Below are 25,015 nucleotides of genomic sequence, written 5' to 3' on the forward strand. Positions count from 1 at the left end.
TTTTACTTAGCCTAGTTTTTACTTTTCTGATAAATATTACTGTGATTATAGAAGGATTTATGGAAGTTACATTTCTCTTAAGAAATGTCTGAGTGGTTTTAAATGGTATGCTGAAATGAGGCTGTTAGTGAAGTGGTTTATAAATGTGTGTTAGTGTTAATGATCCACAAGCCCTTGTGGCTATGGCAAAAAACAGCTTTTATTTTGTGCTGTAAAAAAGAATCATCTGAGCTATGTGTAAACTGAATGAGAAAAAGAAAGCTGAAACTAGTCAAAAAAGTACTGAATCAAATGCTGAAATATTTTTAAAGACACATTTGAGTTTCCTCTGATATTACTGTTATATAATTTGGAGTACCATTGGTAGGACCTTTACATTGTCCTGTCTTTTGGAGAAGCACTCTCAAATATAATATGGGGTGTTTCTTGCTGTGTATGGGAATGTTGTGTCCATACATAGTGACTTGCCATGTGAGACAATTTGGGTTGTATCAATTCCAATGGTGGAACACAATAAAGACAATGGGAACACAAGAGAAATATGTGTGAGTGGTCTGTTTCATTACCGAGGTTTAGAGTAGATCAACATAACACACAATGTTTTAAGTAAGAGCAAACACATTCTTGGCTCTGAAACAGAATCACTGAAAATCCCACCACACTTTCTCAAGTTGGCAATTAAAACACCCTAAAAACAGCCTAAAGTGGAATCAATTCCAACCATTATTATGCAACTTCATAGCCTCAGCCTCTTGTAATAATCCATGCCAACAACCTAGTGGGATTAGTCTGTGATAATGACTATTTCAGCTAAAAGCAAGGACACAGGTTGACTAAAACAGTTCACCTATCTGCAATTGAAAACCTCTCTAGTGAAAAGTATCAAGCCGGTCAATTCAAAGATACAATGCAAAAATGTTAAAAGACCAGAAGATGGCAGCACAGCTGATTTTCAACCAAGATAAATTACACATAAAATGTGTAATAAATTGGCATACTGATCCCTGAGACTAGCATATACACAGTTGACCAGGTTTTAGCACACACAAGATCTCTGCTTTGAAAACATGAGGATTAGACAGTATCCAGTAAGCAGGGAACAACACTGTATACACTGTCAACCAAGAGCACCAGCATCAGTTTTGATGTTTGGCGGCTAGGGTATGTATTTGATATGATTAGATACACACACACACACACACACACACACACACACACACACACACACACACACACACACACACACACACACAGACACTCTAGCAATGGAACTGCTACCTTATACATTAGGCCTACCCCTCATAAAGATACATAACTTAAGAACAACCCTGTTTAGTCTGACAGAGATCATTTTCTTTTGCAATCATCACTTTTATGTGACTATCAGGTTCTTTATCTCCAGAAACTTACAGTGATTTAACATTTAAGCTGACTCATGTGGTAGGCCAGCCAGTAGGCTATCCAGTAATACTATGACGTCTTGCTGCAATTTGAGTCTTACACAAAACGTCCAGTAGACTACGGAGGAGATGATGAGAGTAGATGAGAAAGTGCCAATCAGCATATTATGGTGGGCATTAGAGTTCCTGTAATTGCATAGCATTACATGTGTAATTGCATTACAATTACATACGCACTTCATTTCACAGGGTTAATTAACGGGCATTCTCCTCAATTAACGGATAGGGCCACGGCGTGAAACGTAAACAGCCGAGTGAGGTGACTATGCTTAAATATTATAGGAGGCTCCCTTGCTTAGCGGTAGCTTGGTTCTATACTCTATGTAGTGGCTACTGGCTATTTATTTAAATAAATAAATTGTGTCAAAGGAACTATTGAGATACATGTTTATAGTGAGTCAGATAAGGTCATCCAAATGGCCAAGGGATCGGCTTCTTTTTTGACGCATTACACAGGCCTACCTGGTCGCATATGTGTTGGGACTCCAACAAGAGGGCCAGCAAGTCGAAGTGCTTGTCTGCTTAAGTTCGGAGGAGCTATTTGGTTTTTCAATATGACTGTAGTCGGCCAACAGTTCTGCATCACCTGTGCAGCCATTTGATAGGATGTTACAGAAGAAAAACAGCAATTTATTTTTGTTGTAGTTTTAATTACGCATGAAATATTTAGACCAGCAAGCTTATAGCCTACAAGAGATAGACTATCATACCGTCGATTTAGATGTTTTGATTTTGTAGAACAACAACAACAACATATGTTTACCATAGTTTTCATAGGCAATATAACGTTTAAACCATCCATACTTTTTTCGAAGCAAAACATCCATCCATCTTTTCGGTTTTGCTCCTTGTTTGCTCAAAGTTAGCTAGCCCACTTGAGGGAGGTGCAAAATGGAATCTTGACCCAATTTTTTTCTCTTCAGGCAGAAATATGAAACCTGGTTCATTTCAGCCAAGTTTGTCCCCGAGCTCCCAGCTCTTTGAAGGCGAACATTGCTTTGAAATGCCTGTCTCCATTTTACTTTTTCAACCAAAATTACATTTAACAATTTGACAGAAAACTTGTTTTTCATAACCGATCCGCTTTTATTCTACCCTACTGACAAGGTTTGGATTTGTTTCTTAATTACTTCATTTTAGCTTTTATTCTCATACGAATATGAATGGATTATATTTGATCGTAGGCTATAATCTCTTTAATAAATAACCTGTCTCCCTTTTTCCCGAGAAGTAGCCTACCACAAGTTTTGGTATGGTATTTTCGCCCTCATCGCGCATCCATTATTTGCCAGGAGGTAGGCGGTAATGTTGGGGAACTGAGCACAACAATAGCCTGAATTTCTGACAACTGCCTCGCGTCTTTTGTTTTGTCTGTTCATGGGCATCTCTGCCTAGAGAAGTAATTTCAAGACTTTTGGGAATGTGAAACGGCACGGAGTTTTTACCACTGACATTTGGGAGGAATTAAACTTTTCAGAGGAAAAAGATGGCGAGGTTTTTGATGAACATGTCTCTTGCCCTAGTTTTTCTTGGATTCTTGATGCTCACTTTTGCTAAAGCTGAACCGGAGCAACAAGAGGAGGAGGAGGAGAAGGAGAGTACATGTCAAGGTGCTTTCGACCTGTATTTTGTGCTTGATAAGTAAGTGAATGTTTTTTTGGCAACATTTTAACCACATTATTTATTATACTGCACGAATAAAGCCAGAAAACCGTTAGAAAAGTCGAGAAGGCATGTCAGTACACTTGGAATACTTATCATTGTCCATGCATGAAAAACAGTAACAATATGTTTGTGTGTTTTAACTTAATCTGTAGATTCTCATGCATTTATAGAGAAGCGCACAAGTCGCTGTTCCAGCTGTCTCTGCACGATAACCGGCTTATTCGCATAGACCTGGGATAGTTTCACCTCTTTCTCCCTCCCTCTCTTTCTCTCTCACCTGTGCGTGTGCGTGTGTGTTATTGTGTGCGTGTGCGTGTGCGCGCGTTTGCGGTGACGCGGAAGGACGCTGACTCCCCGGTTAGAGTTGCTGAATAAGCATTATGAGTGATCATTTGGTTGGTACTTGTGGATATTTTTTTCTCTTCCCCTGAACTAATAGGCGAAGTATGTCTGTCACCATGCCAGGTGTCTTTACAAGATCCACTTCCTTTCTCACGTTAGCCTATAGACTGTGGGTCAGACACTGCAAATGTAGAATTATTCTATAAAAACGGTATTTTTCAAAAGAGTGCATTATTTCATGCATTTCCTTTCCACCCACATAGGAAATTCTTCTGTGGTTTCAAGTTCCAACATCTCAATATGGACATCAGCAGTAGTCTCAGGAGAAAATAGTAGACACACAGTTTTCTGTTCTGCTGTATTGAAATGAAATGCATTACAATGAGCCTGCCTTCTGATTTCTACCTCCACCAGCCTCCCCTGGATTAGACCCACCTGGTCGTTTGGGTATTAGATAATCTTGCATCTGCAACACTAATGTTGGAACGGTGATGGTATGATTCACCAAAATGAAAAGCACAGCGGTGTGAGGACGTTGTGGGCGTTCTACTGTGGATTTGGATAGTGATGGGGGCTTGGTGCTGTTTAGTGAGATTCCAAACTTCAAACAACCGGATGCTCATTAGAAGCATCCCCTCGTCCCTCAGGCCTGTGCTGTTTTATGAGACGCAGGACTCTGGGTTAGGGTTAGGGTTGGGGGGGGGGGGGGGGGGGGGTCACTCCTTAAGGCCTCACCATAGATTCATTAAATATGAGTACTGCTCATAATTTACACAACATTCACTCAATCACACAAAAATGTATTTATGGATATATATTTGCCTGGTCAGCATAATGACTGAAATATGAAAAGATACCAAGTGAGTATACATGAATCATTGCCATAACAGTCTAAATATATGGTGGAGCACCATACTAGAGGACCAAACTAATGTCATGCTTAGTTATGTTGTTATCAGGTGAGGCTGGTGGAGGCAGACATCAGAGGACGGGCTCATTGTAATGCATGGAATGGAATGAGGAAAGGTATCACGTGATTGATGCCATTCCTCATTCCATTCCATGCATTACAATGAGCCCGCCCTCCAATTTCTACATCCACCAGCCTCCACTGGTTGTTATATAATGTAGACTGTGAGACAGGCCTGCCAGCTGATTGAGACTGGTAGGCTTTAACCTGCTGTTTAATAAGGCACACAACACAAAGGGCTTGTTTAAGGCGTGTTTCTATCACCACAGAAAAGTACTTGTGCTTTACTGAAGCCAAATGTTCCACACAATAAAGAGTCCTCAAACATGATCCCTGCCACTGTATTTAATGCCCATCAAATGGTGTAGATACAGTATTAATGAAGGAAAACACTTCGTCATTTGACTTATATTGTAGACTATATTGGTCTGAAAAGATACCAATTTACCATTTGTCGGACACCATATTATACTTTAGAATTATAATTATATTTATTGAAACCCTCTGATGCTCTCATTGTTTTGCACAGAAAACTTGTCTTACTTGGCTTTGTTGCAGTATCATATTAGTAGTATATTGTTAACTGATCAAGTGATAGGGCCTTCATGGAACACTTGTGTTTTCCCAATGGGAGCAGCATTGAGTCTCCATTAGTTTCTTCCTTTTCAAGTGTTTCTCTATAAAAATGTTTGTCATCATGGTGAAATGTTGTTTGAGTCTCAAGCCAATGTTTCACGTTGTCGTGCAAGAGACAGCCAACACAGTAATTGACTTGCTTGGGTTTATTGTTCTGTGATCAAGTGATATGGCCTTCATCAATAACACTTGTGTTTTCCCAACGGGAGCAGCATTCAGCCATCATTTGTTTCTTTTGCCTTTTCAAGTGTTTCTCTCAAGAATGTTTAATCGTGGTGAAATGTTGTTCTAGTCTCAAGCCAACGTTCACGTTGGGCGTTAAGTCGTCATCTTGGAGACAGCCAACAAAGCCTAAACTACAGCTGCAGCCTATAAATAATTTAAACATGTCAAAACCTTCTCTCTCTGGAATGTGCTATTTTCCCTCTCTTCAGGACCATGGTCCTACTTTGGCCTCCATAGAGCTTCAGAAGTAGCCTTTGGCACATGTGTTTTGCAGGAATAAATGCCTTGTTAAATGTTATCATACCGTCTAGAATCCCCAGTGTGTTGAGGGACCTGACCAAGACAGATATTTTCAAAGGGTTTGAACGGCAGTCAGATATTCAGAAAAATACAGCACCCAGAGAAACAGGGTGAAAGAGAGGGAGAGGGGTAAAGAGAGACAGGGAAATGCAGGAATAGAAGAGAGAAAGAGACAGAGAGAGAATCTTGCCGATGGAGGCCTACACAGACACAGAGAAGGCCTCAAGCTAAAAGTAGGTTAGTGGTTTTCTTAGTATAAATCCCTGTGCATACTCAGTTAAATTGGAGTAAGATCATTGGTTGCAGACTGGGGTGGTTCTCTCGAGTCCCAGCTGGAATGGGGCACTGTTTTGCATGGTGTTGGATTTTTCCTCTCAACACTTAGAAGCGTGAGAGCAAAGTTGATCGCTTTTTACTGAGCGCCTGACGGAGCTTTTTCCCCACATGTCATAGCCCCCTGGCCTTGCCTCAGAAAACTCACCGACTGGCTTCACTCTCCCTCTCCCTCTCTCTCTCCCTCTCACCCCCCTCCCCACCCTCTCTCTCTCACTCTCTCCCTCTCTCTCTGACTCTGGCTCTAGCAGTGCGTTTTCACCCACTCAGCAGAATGGCTTGATTAAACGTGTTCATCTGGATCTTTCATATATCTAAAGTAATTAATATTCTCTCAGACATCTTGCAATGTCCCCCTGACATGTTCTGCTAAGCATTTCTAGATGTTAATGATCCATGTTGCCTCCCCAAGTACCCCTGAGGTATTTGGTAACAGTACGATGCAGCCCCTAAATGAGCACTAGTGAAAGACAGACATAATGTGCTTATGTCCACGAGACCATGGTCTGCCAGTCGTGGTCTGAACTGTTTATAGTGGGATGGTTGGAGCACTTTGACTCAACTTCTCTTTTTGTCATCAAGTGTAAGCTGACATGTTTTTGATTGGACGATCTGTTCCTGCTTCACCAAGCAGATGAGATGTTGCAGAGCAGCCATGTTTTTTTCATTATCCCAGTCATCTGAATGTCACCCAGACCGGTCTCTCTCTCTCTCTCTCTCTCTTTCTCTCTCTCTCTTGCTCGCTCGCTCGCTCTTGGCTCAACCCAAAATGAGTTTCGTATCTCAACGTGCCATTTATCAAATACGTAGAGTCCATGGATTTATCAATTCTGTCATACTCGGAAACATATGCTGTACTCAGTCTGTTTGGATATGATCCAATTTCAAACGTAATCATTTTGTCAACAAGCTGTTGAAGCTTGTGCTAACTTCCCAAAACCGTTATACCTCGACAAAACCACAACCTTTGAACTGTAGGTCTATTCAAATTAGATCAAAGAAAGAACACAGCAAGAAATTTTCATCAAGGATCTCACAAGAAAATAGCCCACTTCCTTTCTTAATGCTGTTTGTTCAGGTGAGGAAACTGCAAGCTAGGCCTGAATCCCACGACGGCTGGTACCTCAGAAAACAGTCTTGTCCAACACAAACAAGATCCATTGTGATGCAAAAAGATATTCAGCAGTTGAAAACCAAGGCGGGAGTCCTCAGCTTAACCCCTGTCTTATGAAAACACTGGAATGCTATCCTTATATGACTGGACAGTACATAAAAGAGAAGACATTTTATCTTGAGGCACTGGATTTTCCCCACTGTAATGAAACAAAAGTGCATCCTCAGACAGATTTTCTCTCTCCTCGGGTCAGGGCAGTCCAACTGTGCGTGTTCAGGTTGTGTCAGAACTCTGTTTATTCAGCACATTTGTTGAACATCAACAAGGTTTAATTCGGAGGTTTTGTTTAGTTCCAAGAGTTGTGTCCTAACAGGGTGTTTTGCCTATGATGAATGCAATGCCTTGATGTGCTCTGAGTCTGTATAAGTAAAGAACGACCACAACAAAGAAAGATAGCTTATCAAGCATGTACTCTAGATATATACAATAACAATAAACAGTTTATGATAACTAATGAAAAATATACGACTGTCAACTCTGTGTGTACCATGTCAGCACAACATACATACACACAACATAACATAGGCAGACATACACTAGGATATCAACAGTAACTAAACTGGGAAAACAAGTTAGTGTTATGTCTGGTCGCCAGATTAAGACTATTACATCAGCCAGAGGAAGGCTTTGTCAGAGCACTGGAGTCCTATTCTGGGGTGCTTCATCCTCCTGACAAGGCTGTGGTTTTACCACAGTAAATTAGCTCATTTCCCATGTGTCATCTTTGGCTAATGAGTCACTCTAGGTCCACCTCTGTTCACACATTGAGCAGAGCGGAAATGAAGCCTCTGTAGAGGGGAAGCTTTCATAGGGACTTTGATTATAGCCCCTTAGGGAGACTGAGCTGTTTCCCTACAGCCCTGTGGGAGCTGGGTAGGGGTGTTCAATTAGACGGTACGGGTCCTTAGATGTTGCCCACTCAACTTACTGCCTCTCATGAATGGAGTTAAAAAATGGTTGTGTTTTAATTGGAATACCACCAATTAGGCCCACTGTACTAAATGTTCAAATGGCCTGTGTGGAAAACGTTCTTCCTACTTGATATATTTGTATCGATAATTATCTTTAGATAACGATTGAAACTGTACATTTCTTTCTGTTGTATCATTCCACACAGTCACTGTACGTGGTTTAACGGTACAGCCTAAGCAGGATAATGTGTCAAGTGAGGTTTTAAACAATAGCAGTCATGTAAATAGGATGTTTAATATTCCTGTGTTTTTCTCTCTTTCTTAGATCCGGCAGTGTCAAAAACCACTGGATAGAAATCTACTCTTTTGTGGAGCATCTCGCTGAAAAGTTTATCAGGTAAGGGAACATTGCAAAAATGTCTCATGTAAATGGTAGAATAAGTACAGAATGTTCATAGTCCCTTGTCCACAGAGTGCTCAGATAGCTTAAAGAGAAAGACATACTTGGCACATCACCTCCTTCAGCAAAAACATTCTCTTTCCTCTATGGAGAAAAGACTGGACATGTGTTCATTCACTTAGCAGCGGCTGCAATGGTACGGTGTGTCATGAGCGCCAGGTCGAGAGGTTCAAGCTGGGAGACCAAATATGTACCTGAGCAGACATCTTAAAGCCTCTTTTGGACTGAGTGCACAGCAATGTCAGCTACTCATCACGCCTATCTATAGGCTCATCAGTGGAGGCTGACGGAGGTAGGAATCGGAGGATGGGCTGTGTGTTTGATACCATTCCTCATTCCATTCCATGCATTACAATGAGCCCGTCCTCGATTCCTCCCTCCACCAGCCTCTGCTGAGGGTCATCTCAGTTTGGGTGGTGGTGTTTTTTTCCAGTCCCTGCAATTGCAAGATTAGTCTCTGGACGCAAGATCGGCATCTGGAGTCACGGCACTGAGTTCAAATGGAATCGGCAAAAACATTCTCACCCCAAAGAACTAAAAGTATGAGTGTTGATGCTGAATCCTAGAGAACATGGACCATAAACAAATATGACAGCACTCCCCACATGAGAGCGTTTAGTGATTAATTTTGATATGCATAGCCTGTGTCCTCACGCTCAGGAAAATCCGAACGCCAAAACACGTCATTGCATGTCATCCTAAATCATTGAATTCTTTCATTTCGGTTAGATTCAGTGATCTCCGAGCTGTTGTTTGTTTGTTCGTGGATCGAGTTCCAAACAACACTTACTGTACAATAGCTGCTGGAGACCCGTCAAAGAGAATGGAGATTCCCTCGAGAAACCTCAAGCAAAAAAACAAAACATATGTAATCATTGAGTTATTATTTCTTGTGTTACAGCCCCATGTTGAGAATGTCCTTCATCGTGTTCTCTTCCAGAGGGAACACCATCATGAAACTGACGGAAAACAGGTAAACTAACACCACTGATGGAGGCTGATGGAGGTAGAAATCATATTTCTGCCTCCACTGGTGTGCATATATAATATCAAATATTTGACAAATGTTGGTACTACTCATCTTACCAGGTAATGCATAGTAACTGGCAGACAAGGACGTTGAGAGTGTATGTGTTGCTCTGCAGGGCAGAGATAAGGAAGGGACTGAACGTGTTGAGAAGGGAGATACCTGGAGGAGACACGTTCATGCACCTGGGCTTGGAAAAGGTACATTTGCGGACCTTCTAGTTCCTACTTTACTGCAAGTTTCACTTGTTTTATTAGACTGTGACTTTTACATGTGCTTTTCTTTTTTCAGGCAAACGAACAAATACACCACGAAAACTTTGGTAAGTGTCTGATGAGAGAGTCAGACCACTTTCACTCAAGGCCACATTTTACCATGTTGAGTCGCCTCATTGATTTGTGTTTACAGGGACAGCCAGTGTTATCATCGCATTGACTGACGGGGAGCTGAATGAACACCAACTGATCACTGCAGAACAAGAGGTAAGGGATACAGGAGGGAAGGTGTGTGTGTGTGTGTGCGTGTGTGTGTGTGTGTGTGTGTGTGTGTGTGCGTGCGTGCGTGCGTGCGTGTGTGTGTGTGTGTGTGTGTGTGTGTGTGTGTGTGTGTGTGTTGTCGTGATATATTCACCTCTTAACCATTCTCGCTAGTTCTGATATAAAAGCCATGTAAAACAAATACTTGGTACTTGTAAAATGGTACTGATTCTTTGCGTGTGTCATCAACACAGGCCGAGAGAGCTCGATCCCTGGGAGCCATCGTATACTGTGTTGGAGTAAAAGACTTCAACGAGACACAGGTAAGGGGTTAGATGGCTGTCAAATATATACATGTTCGTTCTGGTCTCCAAAATCGTCTAACATCACATTTACAACGTGACATAATTACAACCAGAACTACTCCCTCAATATTGTGATTATATGTACTATATGTAATTGATTTGAAGTAAAGCCTAACCGTTTTTGTGACCAACGATAACTATTTATTTTTTAGCTACAATCAACACCATACATTGTGAAACAGAGCTTGCTTTCCAGGTTTGATGGGGTTCCTCACACTGTATGCCAGGTTTAGCAGTAATGATGGAGAAATTGGCCAATTTGAGTCACATGCAAACAATTACCATATTAAGAAGGATGCTTTACAGTCATGCAGTATTAGACTGGATTTGCAACCCAATCAAGGGAGGCTGCTGGAGGTAGAAATCGGAGGGTGGGCTCATTGTAATGCATGGAAGGGAATGAGGAATGGTCCTCATTCCGTTCCATGCTCTGATTTCTAGCCTCTCCACCAGCCTCCACCGATATCCCAATAAAGTGCACTACTCTCGGGAATAAGGCCACGGCCTTATACCCACGTCCTCCAGAGTGGTCTCTGGTTCCTGAGACGGCAGAAGGAAGCTCACAGCCTGTGTAAATAAGTAACCTAGCCCATGCTCTTCCCCCCTATAGCTGTCCACCATAGCAGACACCATCGAGCACGTGTTTCCTGTGATGGGAGGCTTCCAGGCCCTCCGAGGAGTGATCGACTCGGTAAATAAACCTCTCCACAGGAAAAGAAGCTCAGCCCCCTTTTCCTCTGTTTGTTTCACAGAATATACCTTCTAAAAAAGATATGAAGACATATGGATTTGTCAGCTGTTGGTTGTATAATAAGCCGTATAATGTTTTTTTTGTGCACTGGCTGACTGAAATGTGACTAAACTGATGTCCCCACGAAATGTCAGTCAACTCTTGTAAAATGTGAATGTGTTCTCTCATTATCTCATTCTCTCATTCTCTCATTCCCAGATCATCAAGAAGTCCTGTATTGAGATCCTGGCTGCGGAGCCCTCTAGCGTGTGTGCAGGAGGTGGGGGTCTTCACTAAGAACAAAGCAGATCAATGCCAGTCCCCCCCCCCCTCCCCTGTGTCATTTCCTAAGTGCTGAGTTAATTTCATTAAGGGCTAGGCCTGCTGCCCCCTTCCGTCTCGCAGGGTCTCAGCTGGACCCTCTAATGAACCTAACAGACAGGAACAGAGATATGGATAGACGTAGAGCTGGCTCTGGACAGTAACCCCCACTGGGACTCATGTAGCGGGGAGCTTCCCTTAATTGAATGACCATAAGACTAGCGAGCCTCATTACCTTTCCTGCGGCCTGCCAACTGGAATGAATTGCCTCTGCCACTTGATGAATTACTTTTCTCCATGTTGAAAGACACGGCTCCCACAAGAGGCTGTGATGCCTAAATTTGGATGGATTATTTCGTTTTTCCATTTGTACAGAGGCTCGCAGATCCTGTTCCCAACATAGTTGTTATGTATGGTTTGATTTTAGACTCGGGTGACATATAATCCCCTGCTTTCTATACTGTCATTTCATACTGTTGTATGTACACACGTACCATTCCTGATACCATTCCTGATACCATTCCATTCCACTGATACTCATTCCATTCCATGCATTACAATGAGCCATCCTCCGATTTCTACCTCTACTAGCCTCCGCTGGTACAATACAGTCCTCAGTACAACTTACCTGTCAAGGGTTTACGGACATATATGCCATTTCGCTGAAGCATTTATCCAAAGCGACTTACAGTACAGTGAGTGCATACATTTTTTTGTATATATGGTCCCACTGGGAATCCAACCAACAACCTTAGTGTTGCTAGCACCATGCTCTACCAACTCAGCCACAAAGGACCAGAAAAACAAAAAAAAGTATTATTATTATTATTATTACTATTATATATCCAAAACTAAAGATGCTGATGGTTGTGATTTCAGAGAGGTTCCAAGTGGTCGTGCGGGGTAATGGATTCTTACACGCCAGGAACATAGACCAGGTCTTGTGCAGTTTCAAAGTCAACGACACAGTCACCATTAGTGAGTACCTTATTTTGTTTCGTGTTTGATTACAATATTCTGCGTTTAATATACTAATTGACCTACCAGGTGTTTCAATACCTTTATATTTCATACAAGATGTGTATTTTGAGCTGCCATTTTCCTGACCTAGGCATGAAGTATATTGTAGTTCAATGATCCTCACCCTTGGTCCTGGAGAACCTCAGTGGTGCAGGCTTTTGCTCCACCTCAGCAGTGACACACCTGTTTAGTTGTTTTGAAGATAAGTTGATGAGTTCAATCAGGTGTGACAGTACTTGGGCTCTCCAGGAGCAGGTTTGAGGATCGGAGTCTTTAAGCAAAGTGCAGTGATGAGTGACTGTCCCCTCTCCCTAGATGAGAAGCCTGTGACAGTAGAGGACACATTCTTGCTGTGCCCGGCTCCTATCATAGATGAAGTCGGGAAGTGAGTTGGCCTTTTTGTATCCGATATTTTTAAAATGGTTTCAACTGATGTTGTGTGTTGCATAAGGGTCCAGTACCTGTGAAGATATGTTCATGTGTGTGACAGATCCCTCTCAGTCCTACACGCACAGACACACAGGCACACACACACACACACACACACACACACACACACACACACACGTGGCGTACCAAGAGCGGACTGACATGCCATGCATTAGCTGTCTTTACGATGCCTGTCCAGAGCACATTCCAACTCTCTCGACTCACTCTACAGGGCTCTTGAGTTCACTCAAAGCTATTCTCAGAACCCAGCGTTTTCATCATGACGTCAGTGGTACAATTACCCTTAATCCTAACAACACTCCCCGCCCATTCTGAGACAGTCTATTTTCTTCATTAGGGGCTCTGAGTTTCTGCTCCAGTATCAACAAACCACTCCAACTCCCTTCTTTGGGAACAGAGTTCAATAGGTCATCAAATGAGCAATTAGACAGCGGTGGTAAAAGATTTAGACTTTTGAGGCCGACTCTGACCTTCGCTGAGACAGAGTTGTCAGCCTGACTGATATTTAAAACCTCTCATCAATAATAAGAGAGACGTAAAACAGGGGGTACATTATGTACTTTCCCAAGCCCATAGCCTCCCTCCCTCCCTCCCTCCCTCCCTCCCTCCCTCCCACTCTTTGTTCCTACCTCTCTTTTCCCTCTTCCTCAGCCTTATCCCCCTTAAACTATGCAGCCCCCTCACCCCCGCTCTCTTCTCCCTCTCCCATCAGCCCTCTCCCCTCTCGCCTCTCCCTCTCCATACCCTCTCCTTTTTCTCCCTTCTCCCCTCACCCCTCTCTCCAACTCCCTTTCCCCTCTCCCTTCTCCTCTCTCCCTCTCCCCCTTCCTCTCCTCTCATCTCCTCTCCTCTCCTCTCTTTGCTCCCTCATCCCTCCTCTCTCCCCTCTCCCTCTCCCTTCTCCCCTTTCCCTCTCCCCTCTCCTCTCCCCTCGTCTCCCCTCTTCCCTCACTCTGCCACGGTGGCTTCACTCTTTCTACTTGGTTCATAGTTGGATGCCTGCAGCATGCTCCCCTCCCTGGCTCCTCTACCTCCAAATGCTGTTCTCACTTTCAACCCCCCCCCCCCTCTCTCTCTCTCCCTCTCTCTCTCTCAGCAGCGCTGATCAAAGCATCATAGCGTCTGCGCTGCTCTTTTATCTGCTGGCTTTACAGATGTCTGACACCACACATCCACGACCGGTGCTTCCTCTCTTCTACATTTTTCCTGAACATCCTCAAATTTGCAGTGGCCAGTTTCTCTAACTGTCTACTCCTCCTTCTCCCCCTCCCTCCCCTTCCTGCCTTCCTTCTTCACCATTGCTTTTCCCCTAGTCCTCCCATCTTCTTTTAATCTGTGATGTAAGTACCCCATGGCTAAATGTATCATCCTCCCCTCACACGCACACACACACACACACACACACACACATATTCTCCACCCGAGTGGACACAGACTGTCCAACAGCCCATATTTTTCCTCCCTCATCTCTAATGGTTTCTCCGTTCAGAGATTAGACGGTGGTTTCCAGCTGTTTGCTGGCACTAAGGTATGCACATGAACTTAACCCACATACCCACCTCCAGACGGGTGTCTCTCTCTGCCAGACCAGATAAGCCGTATCAGTCAAATGACCTACTTTGTATCTGTGGTTTTTGTTGATTGGTGTACGTGCTTTAACCCCCATAAACAACTGCAGGGAATTCAAATTATTCAAAATGATGCATTTTATCATTAGGTTTGAGTTTAAAACATTTTCCAGGTTACCTGAGGTGACAAGTTCTGAGAATAGTTTTGCACCCGACTTCAGAAAAGACATATGGTTTGGATTTGTTTTATGGGGCCTGATCAAACTTGGGGTTGAACCAAGAGAATGCAGGTAATTCAAAATGATGCCTTTTATCATTAGGTTTAAGTTTTAAATGCTTTCCAGGTTACCCGAGGTGACAAGTTCTGAGAATAGCTTTGCACCCAACAGAGAACAGTAGCTTAGGACCTCCGATAAGAGGACTTTTTTATGGGGCAAAACATGGTAAAACGTGTCTTGATTGACAAATGGTAGAACCAACTTTAAATGCCAATGCCCTTCTTACGCTCAGACATGTAGTAACACTTTGAGGTGCTGTATGTCTGACACTCTGGTACTGATGAATTGCCCTTTGTCATGCAACAGTCATGTCCAAGCAGGACCTGTTTTTTTTCCAAATGTACCTTACCCTATCATTCACCATAGCAATAATTATCCTACTTTGTGCTGGGGGTAGTACGCACACCACATTGATATCTATGTTGAGTATGAAAACACTAATGTGTGTGTGGTGTTGTTGTTGTTGTGGTTGTTTTTTCAGGGTTGTTTATCTGCAAGTGAGCATGAATGAAGGCCTGTCATTCATCACCAGTTCTGTGTCTATCACGACCACAGAGTGTGTAAGTGTTCATTACCACAGCATCACATCCACGGACAAGCTTCAGTCCTGAAGCCCTGGCAAAACTATTCCATATTGTCTTACACTGAGCAAAAACACTGAGAATGATTTTCATGAAAATCATGTATTCCGTCCTTGATCTGTTTCTTCTATCTATGTTTATATATCTCATCTCAATCATTTTCGGTTTCTCATTTCTTCTTCCTCCTTCTTTTTCCTTCTCCTCTTCCTCCTCTTCGTTGTCTGAGTCCCTCCTCTGCTCTCAGTTTTCTCAGAGGGCCCTTCTTGTTTTTCTGGAGTAAGTTTCCTCTTCTTTCTTCTCCCCTAATCTGGAGCCAAACCGCAGGGGCTTCTGAAATGATCCACCCAAAAGCCCCTCAAACCTCCCCACGTCTGAGTACAGGACTTGAACCATCGCTCCGATAACCCACAAGATAAATACGGAAAAAGCACAGTCACATCTTATCCACAATCTATAGGCTCTAATCAGAACCATATTTTCCCCAGTTTACACCCTCCCCAACTCTCTCCTCTCTCATCTCATTCCTAAGTCATTCCTGCTGTGGGTATCTAGGGGGTCTTAACCATACTCCATTTTGTCTTTTATCTCCGTTGACAGTTTGATGGCACCATTCTTCTGATCACCCTGCTAGTTCTGTTCCTGTTGATGGCCATGTTGTTCATGTGGTGGTTCTGGCCTCTCTGCTGCACTGTGGTAAGTGGTTACCCCATGTGTCGCAGAAATATGACATCATCATACGGTACATAATGAGGGTCGGGGCTCAGTCTTCTCTTTAATCTGGTTTAATGTAATGACAATTACGGAGCACACTTGACTCTTTGTAGACTCCATACCAGATCATAACCTATGTAATTACTCAGTTACAAACTAGTATTTAGTAGTAGTATTTTATCTACCTGTACTGTAGCATATACCACATTAGTTCTTCTCACATTACATGGCATGTGTAATACATTGTTATCCAAATATATTTTTGCTGTTCATTCAGTTGTCCAAAATATGACAAATATGTTTTGAAGGATGTGGTAATGAACACCTGATGTGTCCAGTTGTTGTTCAGAATTGATATTAATGATGCGTATCCATCTGCACTTCCTGTCTAGGTGATCAAAGAGCCTCCTCCACCACCCCCTCCAGAGCCAGTAAGTCACCCTGCAAATCTCCTCTGACCACATTAAAGACCACACACACACACACACACACACACACACACACACTTACACACCCTTATGAACGGGGGTATAATAAGAATACAGATGAACAAGAGAGTTAATAAAATAAAATAAAAACATAAAAAAGATGATCTACAGTATGTTTAATTTGGAGAATAGCTTCAGATCAGAAGCCAAATGAATTCATACAATAGACTCAAGAGGCTGTTCAGTGGTGCACTTTTGAAGATGTTTCAGTGAGTAACAGAGCTTAATCCCAAATAAAAGGCCTTTGTCACATTTTCCATGGTAATCCAGTTGAATAGGAAACAGGGGCCTTACAGCAGTATTCCACAGCTCTCTGACACATGGATGACCCCGGGCGTCCTTTAATCTCTTCTCCTCCTTTCATGTACTGTGGCACTTGTGCATACTCAGCATGTTGATAAAGTGATGTCGCTGACGTCTGCCGTTTTGAGGGCTTGCCAAGCCAGTGGAATTAAAAGTCTTATTTTTTATGCACTCTGGCGCTTCACCCTCAATGGGAGCATTGAATACTGTACATTCAAGTCACTACATGAACGTCTGGATGTTTTATGTCCAGTTGTCTCCATTTTCTTTCTCGGCTAGAGAATACATGAAATGTGTCAAGGAGATTCCGGGATAAATCTTGCTTCACATGGACTTTTGGTTAAGTCCTTCTATTGTTTTGGCGACAACATTAATTCTTCTCCTCTCATGGCTTTTCTCCCTGTCAGGAGTCAGACGATGAGGACGGCATGCCAAAGAAGAAGTGGCCTACCGTGGATGCATCCTACTATGGAGGGAGAGGAGTCGGAGGGATCAAGAGGATGGAGGTGAGCTGCACAACAACAGCCTTTGGAATTACACTACAACGTCCTTCATAAACCCTCACAAACGTATGCGTTGGGAATATGGAATATGGGGAATATGAGTTGTGATTCGTCACTGACGTCTCTGTGTGTGTAGGTTACAGGTAGGCAGCACTTCCATAGTGAGATGTAATAACCGGTGATAACCCCTCTCTGGACCCGTCCTCCAGGTGCGTTGGGGAGGGAAGGGATCGACCGAGGAGGGGGCCAAGCTGGAGAAGCCCAAGAATGCCGTGGTGAAAATGCCCGACCAGGAGTTTGAGCCCTACGAGCCTAAGCCCAAGAAGGCCCACAACAGGAAGCCAGCGCAGAACAGGAAATGGTACACACCCATACAGGTAAATAACCACCCTCTTGTTTTCTCCTGGTATATATCAGGGTACAGTTTAGTACGATGTAGTTTGAAATAACATCATGGCCAAGCGTACAGTAAGCACACTCTCTCCCTTTCTCCTTGTACATGACTGAGCAGTGTGCAGCATGAAATAACATACTGTTCTCATAGTGTTTGCTAATTAGTGTGTACACTCTCTGCCTTCCCACTAGTGTTCAGTCATAGGCTGCCATGTGACATTGAGTCATATATACCGGTTTCTAGCTATGTGTTTGAGACTGTATTCATTGCAGTCACTTATAATTTCTCCTTCTCTTGTCTGAAGGGTAAACTGGACGCCATTTGGGCTCTGTTTCGCCGTGGTTACGACCAGGTCTCTCTGATGCGGCCTCAGCCAGGAGATCATGTGAGTATTCAAAGCGTTGCACCATGGGAGCCCGGCCCCGGCCCCGGCCCTAGCCCCTCCCCCATCAGACAGCCCTTCCCGTCACACGGCCCTGCAGTGGCCCACCCCTCACCCGTGCCAAGATCCATCTCAGAGCTGAGCCCGACACCTGCTTTAAATCAGACGGCGCCATAAAACGGGGATTTGAAGCAGAGCTGTGGACGCACTCCAGGCAGATCCTTTTAGCTTTAAAAAAACTCCAAGTCCCACTCTCTCTGATCAGAAACATGTTTTGATTTTGCTCTGCTGACCCTTTGTATCAAACACCTAGATTAGAGTTTGGCTAGGAGGTGTTTTTTTCTGTAGATGTGGTCTGTGGAGGGGGGGCCTATCTTTGAGAGACTCACGAGGTCTTCACTTCTCCTCCCCCTCCTCCTCCTCCTCCTCCTCCTCCCCCTCCTGGGCTGTAGCAGCCTGCTGAGGTGGCTCCTCTCCAGGTGCTAGTTAAAATCATGCGTTATTTGCAGAAAATCTTCAATAACATTTATAACATTAACTGGAATCCCACTTTTAAGAGTGTTTTCTTGGCCCAAACATAGGAACAGAGAAGAACTGCCAGATAAACAATTTTTAAACAATGAGACAGAAAATAGCTAATCACCAATGAGGAACACTGATGATGATTGGTGCCTTTCAGAAGTCCCAAGCCAGATAGATTTTCTGATGCTTCTTCTCAGATTTTGACCCAGGAAAACTTTAATGATCCCCACATGCAAAAGGTTACATGACGCAATGCTTATTCCAGAGGAATCATTTCCGTCTCTCCGCGTAATGGCGTCGCCTACTCAAGTAATTTGCGGTCTGTTACGAAGGGGCAGAAACATTCCCAGGCAGGCCTACTTCTGGAAGGGTTTTTTTTAAGGGGAATGGAAACAAATACTAGCAGAGCTCTTTCCTGTGTGAAGTGTTACCTGAGGAGACCCGTTAACATGTCTGCTTGACTTTTCAACATGTCTGTCCCTTGGGCAATGCTTTATCATGGCCTTCTTGTACATACACACCACACCACACACATACACACACACACACACACACACACACACACACACACACACACACACACAGGACATTTGGCTTTTCCCAGTGCTTTCTGTGATTGGTTGAGCCAATTTGGCCAAGTTCACTGTGGATTCCGTACAGACATATGTCAGCCTGTTGTCGTGTTGCATTTTATCACCATGCAGATTGCTATGACAACGCCTGAATGGCGCTATTGAGAGAAGCAAAGCCAGAAGCCTCGACAGTATGGTCCCATAAAACAAGACTGAATGTTCCTCGTATCCACTGCATAAGGACTGTTCTATCGAGCCCAGTTTCCTTTCATGTCACTCTACAATGGGGGTGCTATGTGCACGAGTCAATTCATTAGTCTGTGAATACGGCCACCATGGAGCTGATGCCATGACTACTGACAAACTGAAAGAAAGCATCTGCAGCTCTTTCTTGATCGTTCTGCCCCTTTCACCCCCTCTTCTCTGTCTCTCTTTCCCCCTCTCCCTCCCTCCCTCTCTCTCTCTCTCTCTCTCTCTCTCTCTCTCTCTCCACTTCGGGATTATCTGTTCTGGTTTGGAACCACAGTCCCCTTCTCCCCTTCTCCTTCTCTTTTCCCCTTTCCCCCTCTCCCAATCCCCCCCCCCACCCTCCACTTCGGGATTATCTGTTCTGGTTTGGACCCACAGTCCCCTCTCCCCCTCTCCCTCTCTCCCCTTCTCCCCCTCTCCCTCTCTCCCCCTCTCCACTGCTTGGACCCGCCACAGACATCTCTCTGTTTGCTTAGTTTAGGTTGTAGTGTGGTGCGCTGCGCTGCGCTGCAGGGCAGTATGGTGCAGTATGCTGTATGACTGTGGCCACGGCCCTACAGGGTATCATTATATTCCCCAGTCTGCTTTAGTCATCTCTGTAGCCTGCCTCTCCCTGGTCTAGCCTTGTCTGGCAGCTTCTCGCCTACTGCACTGGCTCACACACACACACACACACACACACACACACACACTCACACACTCTCACACACTTACACCCACCCACACTCACCCACCCACCCACACCACTACATAGTGCCTCAGCTATGTGCGTAGGACCGGCTCTCCAACTTCTCAGCAGCAGTCCGTACGTAAAACATCACATGCTCGACTCTGAGGTGGAATTAGAGGGTTTGAGTTTGAACGTCTCCTCTGAGAGACAGACGGTTTCGCACTGTGAGGGACATGAGGTAATACCCCGGTGGAGATGACCGCCAGAGCCGTCTCCACTAGCAGGCCACATCAAAAACGCTACAAAGCAGCGGAGGCTAGTCTGGTTTATGACCTAGGGCATAATTGTAGACATCGGTCTGAAGGGTCTTTGTCTTTCTTTTGTCATTGTTTAAAGGGAAAAGAACAAGGTTCAAATTCTCAAACCATGCCAGTCACGTAATCATAAACTCTCAGGCGTCACTAAAAGGAATCTCTCGAATGTTTGATTATTATATCAGTGGAGGATCGAAGGATATTAAAATAAGTTTTCTTGATCCTTCACTTGTCGAGGTTTAGTTTTCATCCTGTTGTTGAAGTGATGGAATGTGGATTTGAGGAGAGAGTTTGGTTACCAGTGGATTTTTCCCTTTTTTTCCTCGACGCCTAATTTACAAGTCCAGATGAATGGAATGTGTCCTCAGTTGTTTTCATTGATTTCTTGCCAATGTGGCCTCAGTGTTTATATGTGTGTGTGTGTGTGTGTGTGTGTGTGTGTGTGTGTGTGCATGTGTGCGTGTGTGCGTGCATGCGGGCGTGCATGAATGCGTGTGTGTATGCTTGCACATGTTTGAATACCTCTACAGTATGTCCTACAATGCCATGTACCTCTCCAGAGACCCCAGTAAGAGGTCTGATACTTGTATAAATCAGTGGGGCCATGTACCACCAGGGATCCCGGTAAGAGGCAACTGTGGTTAAAGGGAGGGTTCAACCATCTGGGGGAGTAGCTGTGGTGGATGAGAGTAGGGAGCAAAAGTTTACAAAAAACAGAACAATCTATTGAGAAAGCTGCTTCAGTAATTCACTGCCCCCATCCCCTTCTCTCTCTATCTCTCCTTCTCCTTCAGTTTTTGTCTACCTTTTGCTCTCTCCCTCCATATGGTGCTATAAACAACGAGGATGGCTTGGAAGGCAGCCACAGTTTCATTGGTTTACAGTACAGAACATTTGACTGGGGGAAAAGACGTGGGGGGGGGGGGGGGTTACAGCAGGGGTTTATGGGTAATCCGTCCACCCAGCTGGCCTTGCACAGACAGGGCAGAGACCGTCCCATGAAAGCGGGGTCAGCCGAGGTCAGAAGCATTATCCCAGACGTGGGTTAGACACCTGTGTTTGAGTGGGAGATGGCTGGATTATTGTAGGTGGGGGAAGGGTACTGTCAGGTGAGGAACTGTCTACAGTATAGAGCTTAGAAGGGCTCTGGGTCAAGGACCCATCTGAGCTGAAATCACCTCTTCATTGTCTGGTCTCCTGAGTGCTTCTCTAAGAGGGCCCTTTCTTCTTGTAGTCTGACATTCCTCTCTCTTGTCTTCCTCAGGGCCGATGCATCAACTTCACCCGGGTGAAAGACGAGGCAGCCAAGGCCCCCCCACCACGGGCCCACAACCCCCCTCCACCGGACTACCGCCCCCTGATCAGTCCCACCGTGGCCCCACCCCCGCCCCAGGCTAGCCCCCCTCAGGCCAGCCCGCCTCCACGAGCGCCACCCGTCAACCAGCTACCCCCAGGCCCGCCCCCATCCCGCACCCCCCCGGGACCCCCCTGCCCCCCTCCCTCACGTCCCCCACCCTGCCCCAACAGCAGACCATGAAGAGGAAGTTCGAGACCCCACTCCAATAAGCATACAGTAGCCCACGCTAACAAAGATGCTCCCTCCACCAAGACGTAATATTTATTGGAGCTGGGGTTAGATTAGCAAGAGATGGTTTGTTGCTGGACAGCAAAATATTTAGTAACAGGAGGAAAAAATACTGCATACGGATGAAATTTGTTTTATCAACTACTGAGTATCCTATAATGGTTAGTGTCACGGTAGGTTGCAGTAGAATGTGTGAATCTGTGCAAAGTCTTTTTATACATTCAATCATTTAGATTTTCTCCATTACTAGAATGACGAACCTGCTGTCAAACTTATGTAAATGATGTAGAAATTGGAGCTTGACTTTTAAGGAGTCCAATTTGTACGGGGTTAACTCGCAAGATTTGGTTTACTGAATATAGTTTGAAAATGTGTTTGCCCCCAAGTGAGCTTCTACAGACTGAAAAAGCCAAAGATTCTAAAGTTCAACAAATTTGGCATGGGGTTAGCATTTTCTGTCCTCATATTTGATGTTTGTGTTGTCCAAAGCCGTAAGAAAGCTGACCCACCGTAGACACTTTTGATATGGACTGAAAATATATATCGTCTGGTTATACTGTATACTCTCTCAGGATAGCAACATATGTTATGCCAGAAAGAATGGGAACAAAATACAACATTTTAAAACAAGTTTGTTTGTTAATTGTTTGAGCCTTTTGGGGTGGCCTTAATTTCTCCATTTAGTTGAATATAGAATGCCAGGTGTGCCTTGGTTTATGTTGGTATCTGTGCACTTCAAATGCACTTCATATACAGCAGTATCTGTATATTTTTTGGTTTTGTTTTTTTATCACTTTTGAACCATGAACCTCTCAAATCGAACAACCAAAATGTCAGGTTATTGTTTATCGTACATTTTCTTTTCTTTTTACATTCCCCAAAAATGTCCTGTACTTTGATACCATTGTATTGTAAACTTGTTTTGTTTTTTTACAAACTTTTGTACTTTTTTTTTTTTTACAATTGAAACATCAAATCACATTGCAACTGCAGGGCAGTTCACAGCTTCTAATTTATTAACCCCGGGGCTCGAGGAGGGTACTTGAATAACGACAAGGTGTCCACTGACAAAGCCGGACACTGTACATGATGTAGGGAACAACTATTCACACAACTTTGTATGCCAGTGTTCCTCAACCCCCTGCTCTATGGTCAGTCTCCAGGTTATGGAATATAGTCAGTTAACAGTGTTGGGAAAGCTATTACCAAAGAAATTACCAGAATTACCAGAATTATTTTACAAGGGAAGAAGTTGAACCACACTAAAGCTACCCTTGAGATAAATACTGTATATTGTCAAACTAAAGCTAAAACTAAAGCTTTGAAAACGTAGTTCACTACATCGAAACTACTTTGTCCAATACACAACAGTCAGTTACAGAACGATAACTAGTCCATATGACAGAAACGGAACAACCAAAATACAATCACAGAGAGAGGATAATAACAGGTGAGGTGGAGCAAAGTGGGGAGACCCATAATAGTTACTTTTTCCGTTTTCTTGTTTTGATTTGTGGGAAGATGTAGTGAGTAGTTACAGTAGCTCACTACACCGCTACATGGCAAAAACGTTGCCATGTAGCAGTGTACAAACTACTGAAAACACTACTAAGATTTGGATTTGACTACCACCAAGCTACAGCCAAATGTAGTTAAACTAATAGTTGGGCTACATGTAGTGGAACTACTCTCCAACACTGTCAGTCAATAGTTAGTGGTCACCTCACCTCACTTCACTTTATTGGCCTTTAAAATAAATTTGTCTCGCAAATTCACTCCTATTACCACCTGTGTACAGTAACAGCCAAACAAGGCCAACTCCGTTGCTATGCGAGTATACATCACATCTAACAACACTGATACAGTGTTGTTGCTGGAGTATTTCTACTGGTATAGATGAACTTGATGTAGTGTCAGCAGATTGGCCTAGGTGGAAGTGAGTCAAGTGGAAACCATCGTCAAAGGAGGAACAAACGTTAGCGTCCTGATACCCAAAAGAGGTTGAGGAATACTGTCATATATGTATATGTATATGTATATATATATATATATATATATACAACACACAGTGCCTTCTGGAATTTTCTACTTTGATTTTTATACTCTCTTTGAATAATGTGCTTCATTCGATTATGTCCTATACCATTGTGTTACTATATCCCTATGTTGTAGCACTGCTGAAAGCTGATCGGGATGATGGAAATAGAGGTGCATGCATTTAGTTTGTTTTATCGGTACAACACACAAATAAAGCTCGAGGCCACCCAAGCGTATACAAATTCTGCTTTCTGACAATGATGAACGTCCTCCATTTGTATGACTAGTTTATGGCTTTAGTACGTCACCCCATTCAACCAATGGCATAGATCTCAATATTGGGTTATTTCTTGTACGTGTTTATGCTTCAGAATGACCGTCAGGAACCTTTGTGGAGCTGCGTTCTCCTGAGAAAAAGCTCTGAGTTGCTAAATGTTAACCATTGTTTTATGTGTTAGTAACTGCAGTACTGAAACAGATATGGAAAGACGTATAAAGATGTTCTTTTTTGACATTACTTTTTTAACAGTATTAATAAAGGTTGTCTTCCAAGCTTCGATCAGAGATGTTTTTATTCATCACGTGTGTGTGTGTGTGTGTGTGTGTGTGTGTGTGTGTGTGCGTGCGTGCGTGCGTGCTGACAGTATATGTGAATTATATGATGTTACGTTTTGTAAAAAGAGCACTCACCCCTTTTTCACACGTTTCCTCTGTGTTGCTCCACACTGTCTAATTACAGCTAATTGCACAGCAACATATCATGAGGTCAGAAGACATGACTATAGAAAACATATTGTTCATGTTGGTTATGGCTGGAGGATATTCTGTCATCAAAAGTAAATCCCTTTTTTTTTTTTGCTGTAATGACTTTAATACACCAAAAATAGCGGCATGAGCAGTTCCAGCTGTATAATTGCCATGTAGTCTCCATTTTCCCCTGTGCATGCAGAATGGAGGGGATGTGGGAGAGAGGGAGAGAGAGAGAGCAAGAGT

The 25,015-nt window shown here is 43.6% G+C and overlaps 1 protein-coding gene across 1 annotated transcript; it reads left to right on the forward strand.

The window, feature by feature from the left end:
- Positions 1-2,573: 2,573 nt before the first annotated feature.
- antxr1c (ANTXR cell adhesion molecule 1c) lies at positions 2,574-24,579 on the forward strand. The gene is made up of 18 exons (XM_083687381.1): positions 2,574-3,101; positions 8,342-8,413; positions 9,378-9,449; positions 9,622-9,703; positions 9,795-9,825; positions 9,912-9,985; positions 10,234-10,302; positions 10,955-11,035; positions 11,294-11,354; positions 12,275-12,373; positions 12,731-12,800; positions 15,193-15,271; positions 15,890-15,985; positions 16,396-16,434; positions 17,202-17,300; positions 17,507-17,674; positions 17,996-18,076; positions 21,665-24,579. Exons 1-18 carry the CDS (start codon positions 2,947-2,949, stop codon positions 21,935-21,937), a joined length of 1,701 nt encoding a protein of 566 aa, XP_083543507.1. The 5' UTR covers positions 2,574-2,946; the 3' UTR covers positions 21,938-24,579.
- The last annotated feature ends 436 nt before the right edge of the window (positions 24,580-25,015 follow it).

The sequence above is a fragment of the Argentina silus genome (genome assembly GCF_951799395.1).
Source record: "Argentina silus genome assembly, chromosome: 16".
NCBI classification, from domain to species: Eukaryota; Metazoa; Chordata; class Actinopteri; order Argentiniformes; family Argentinidae; genus Argentina; species Argentina silus.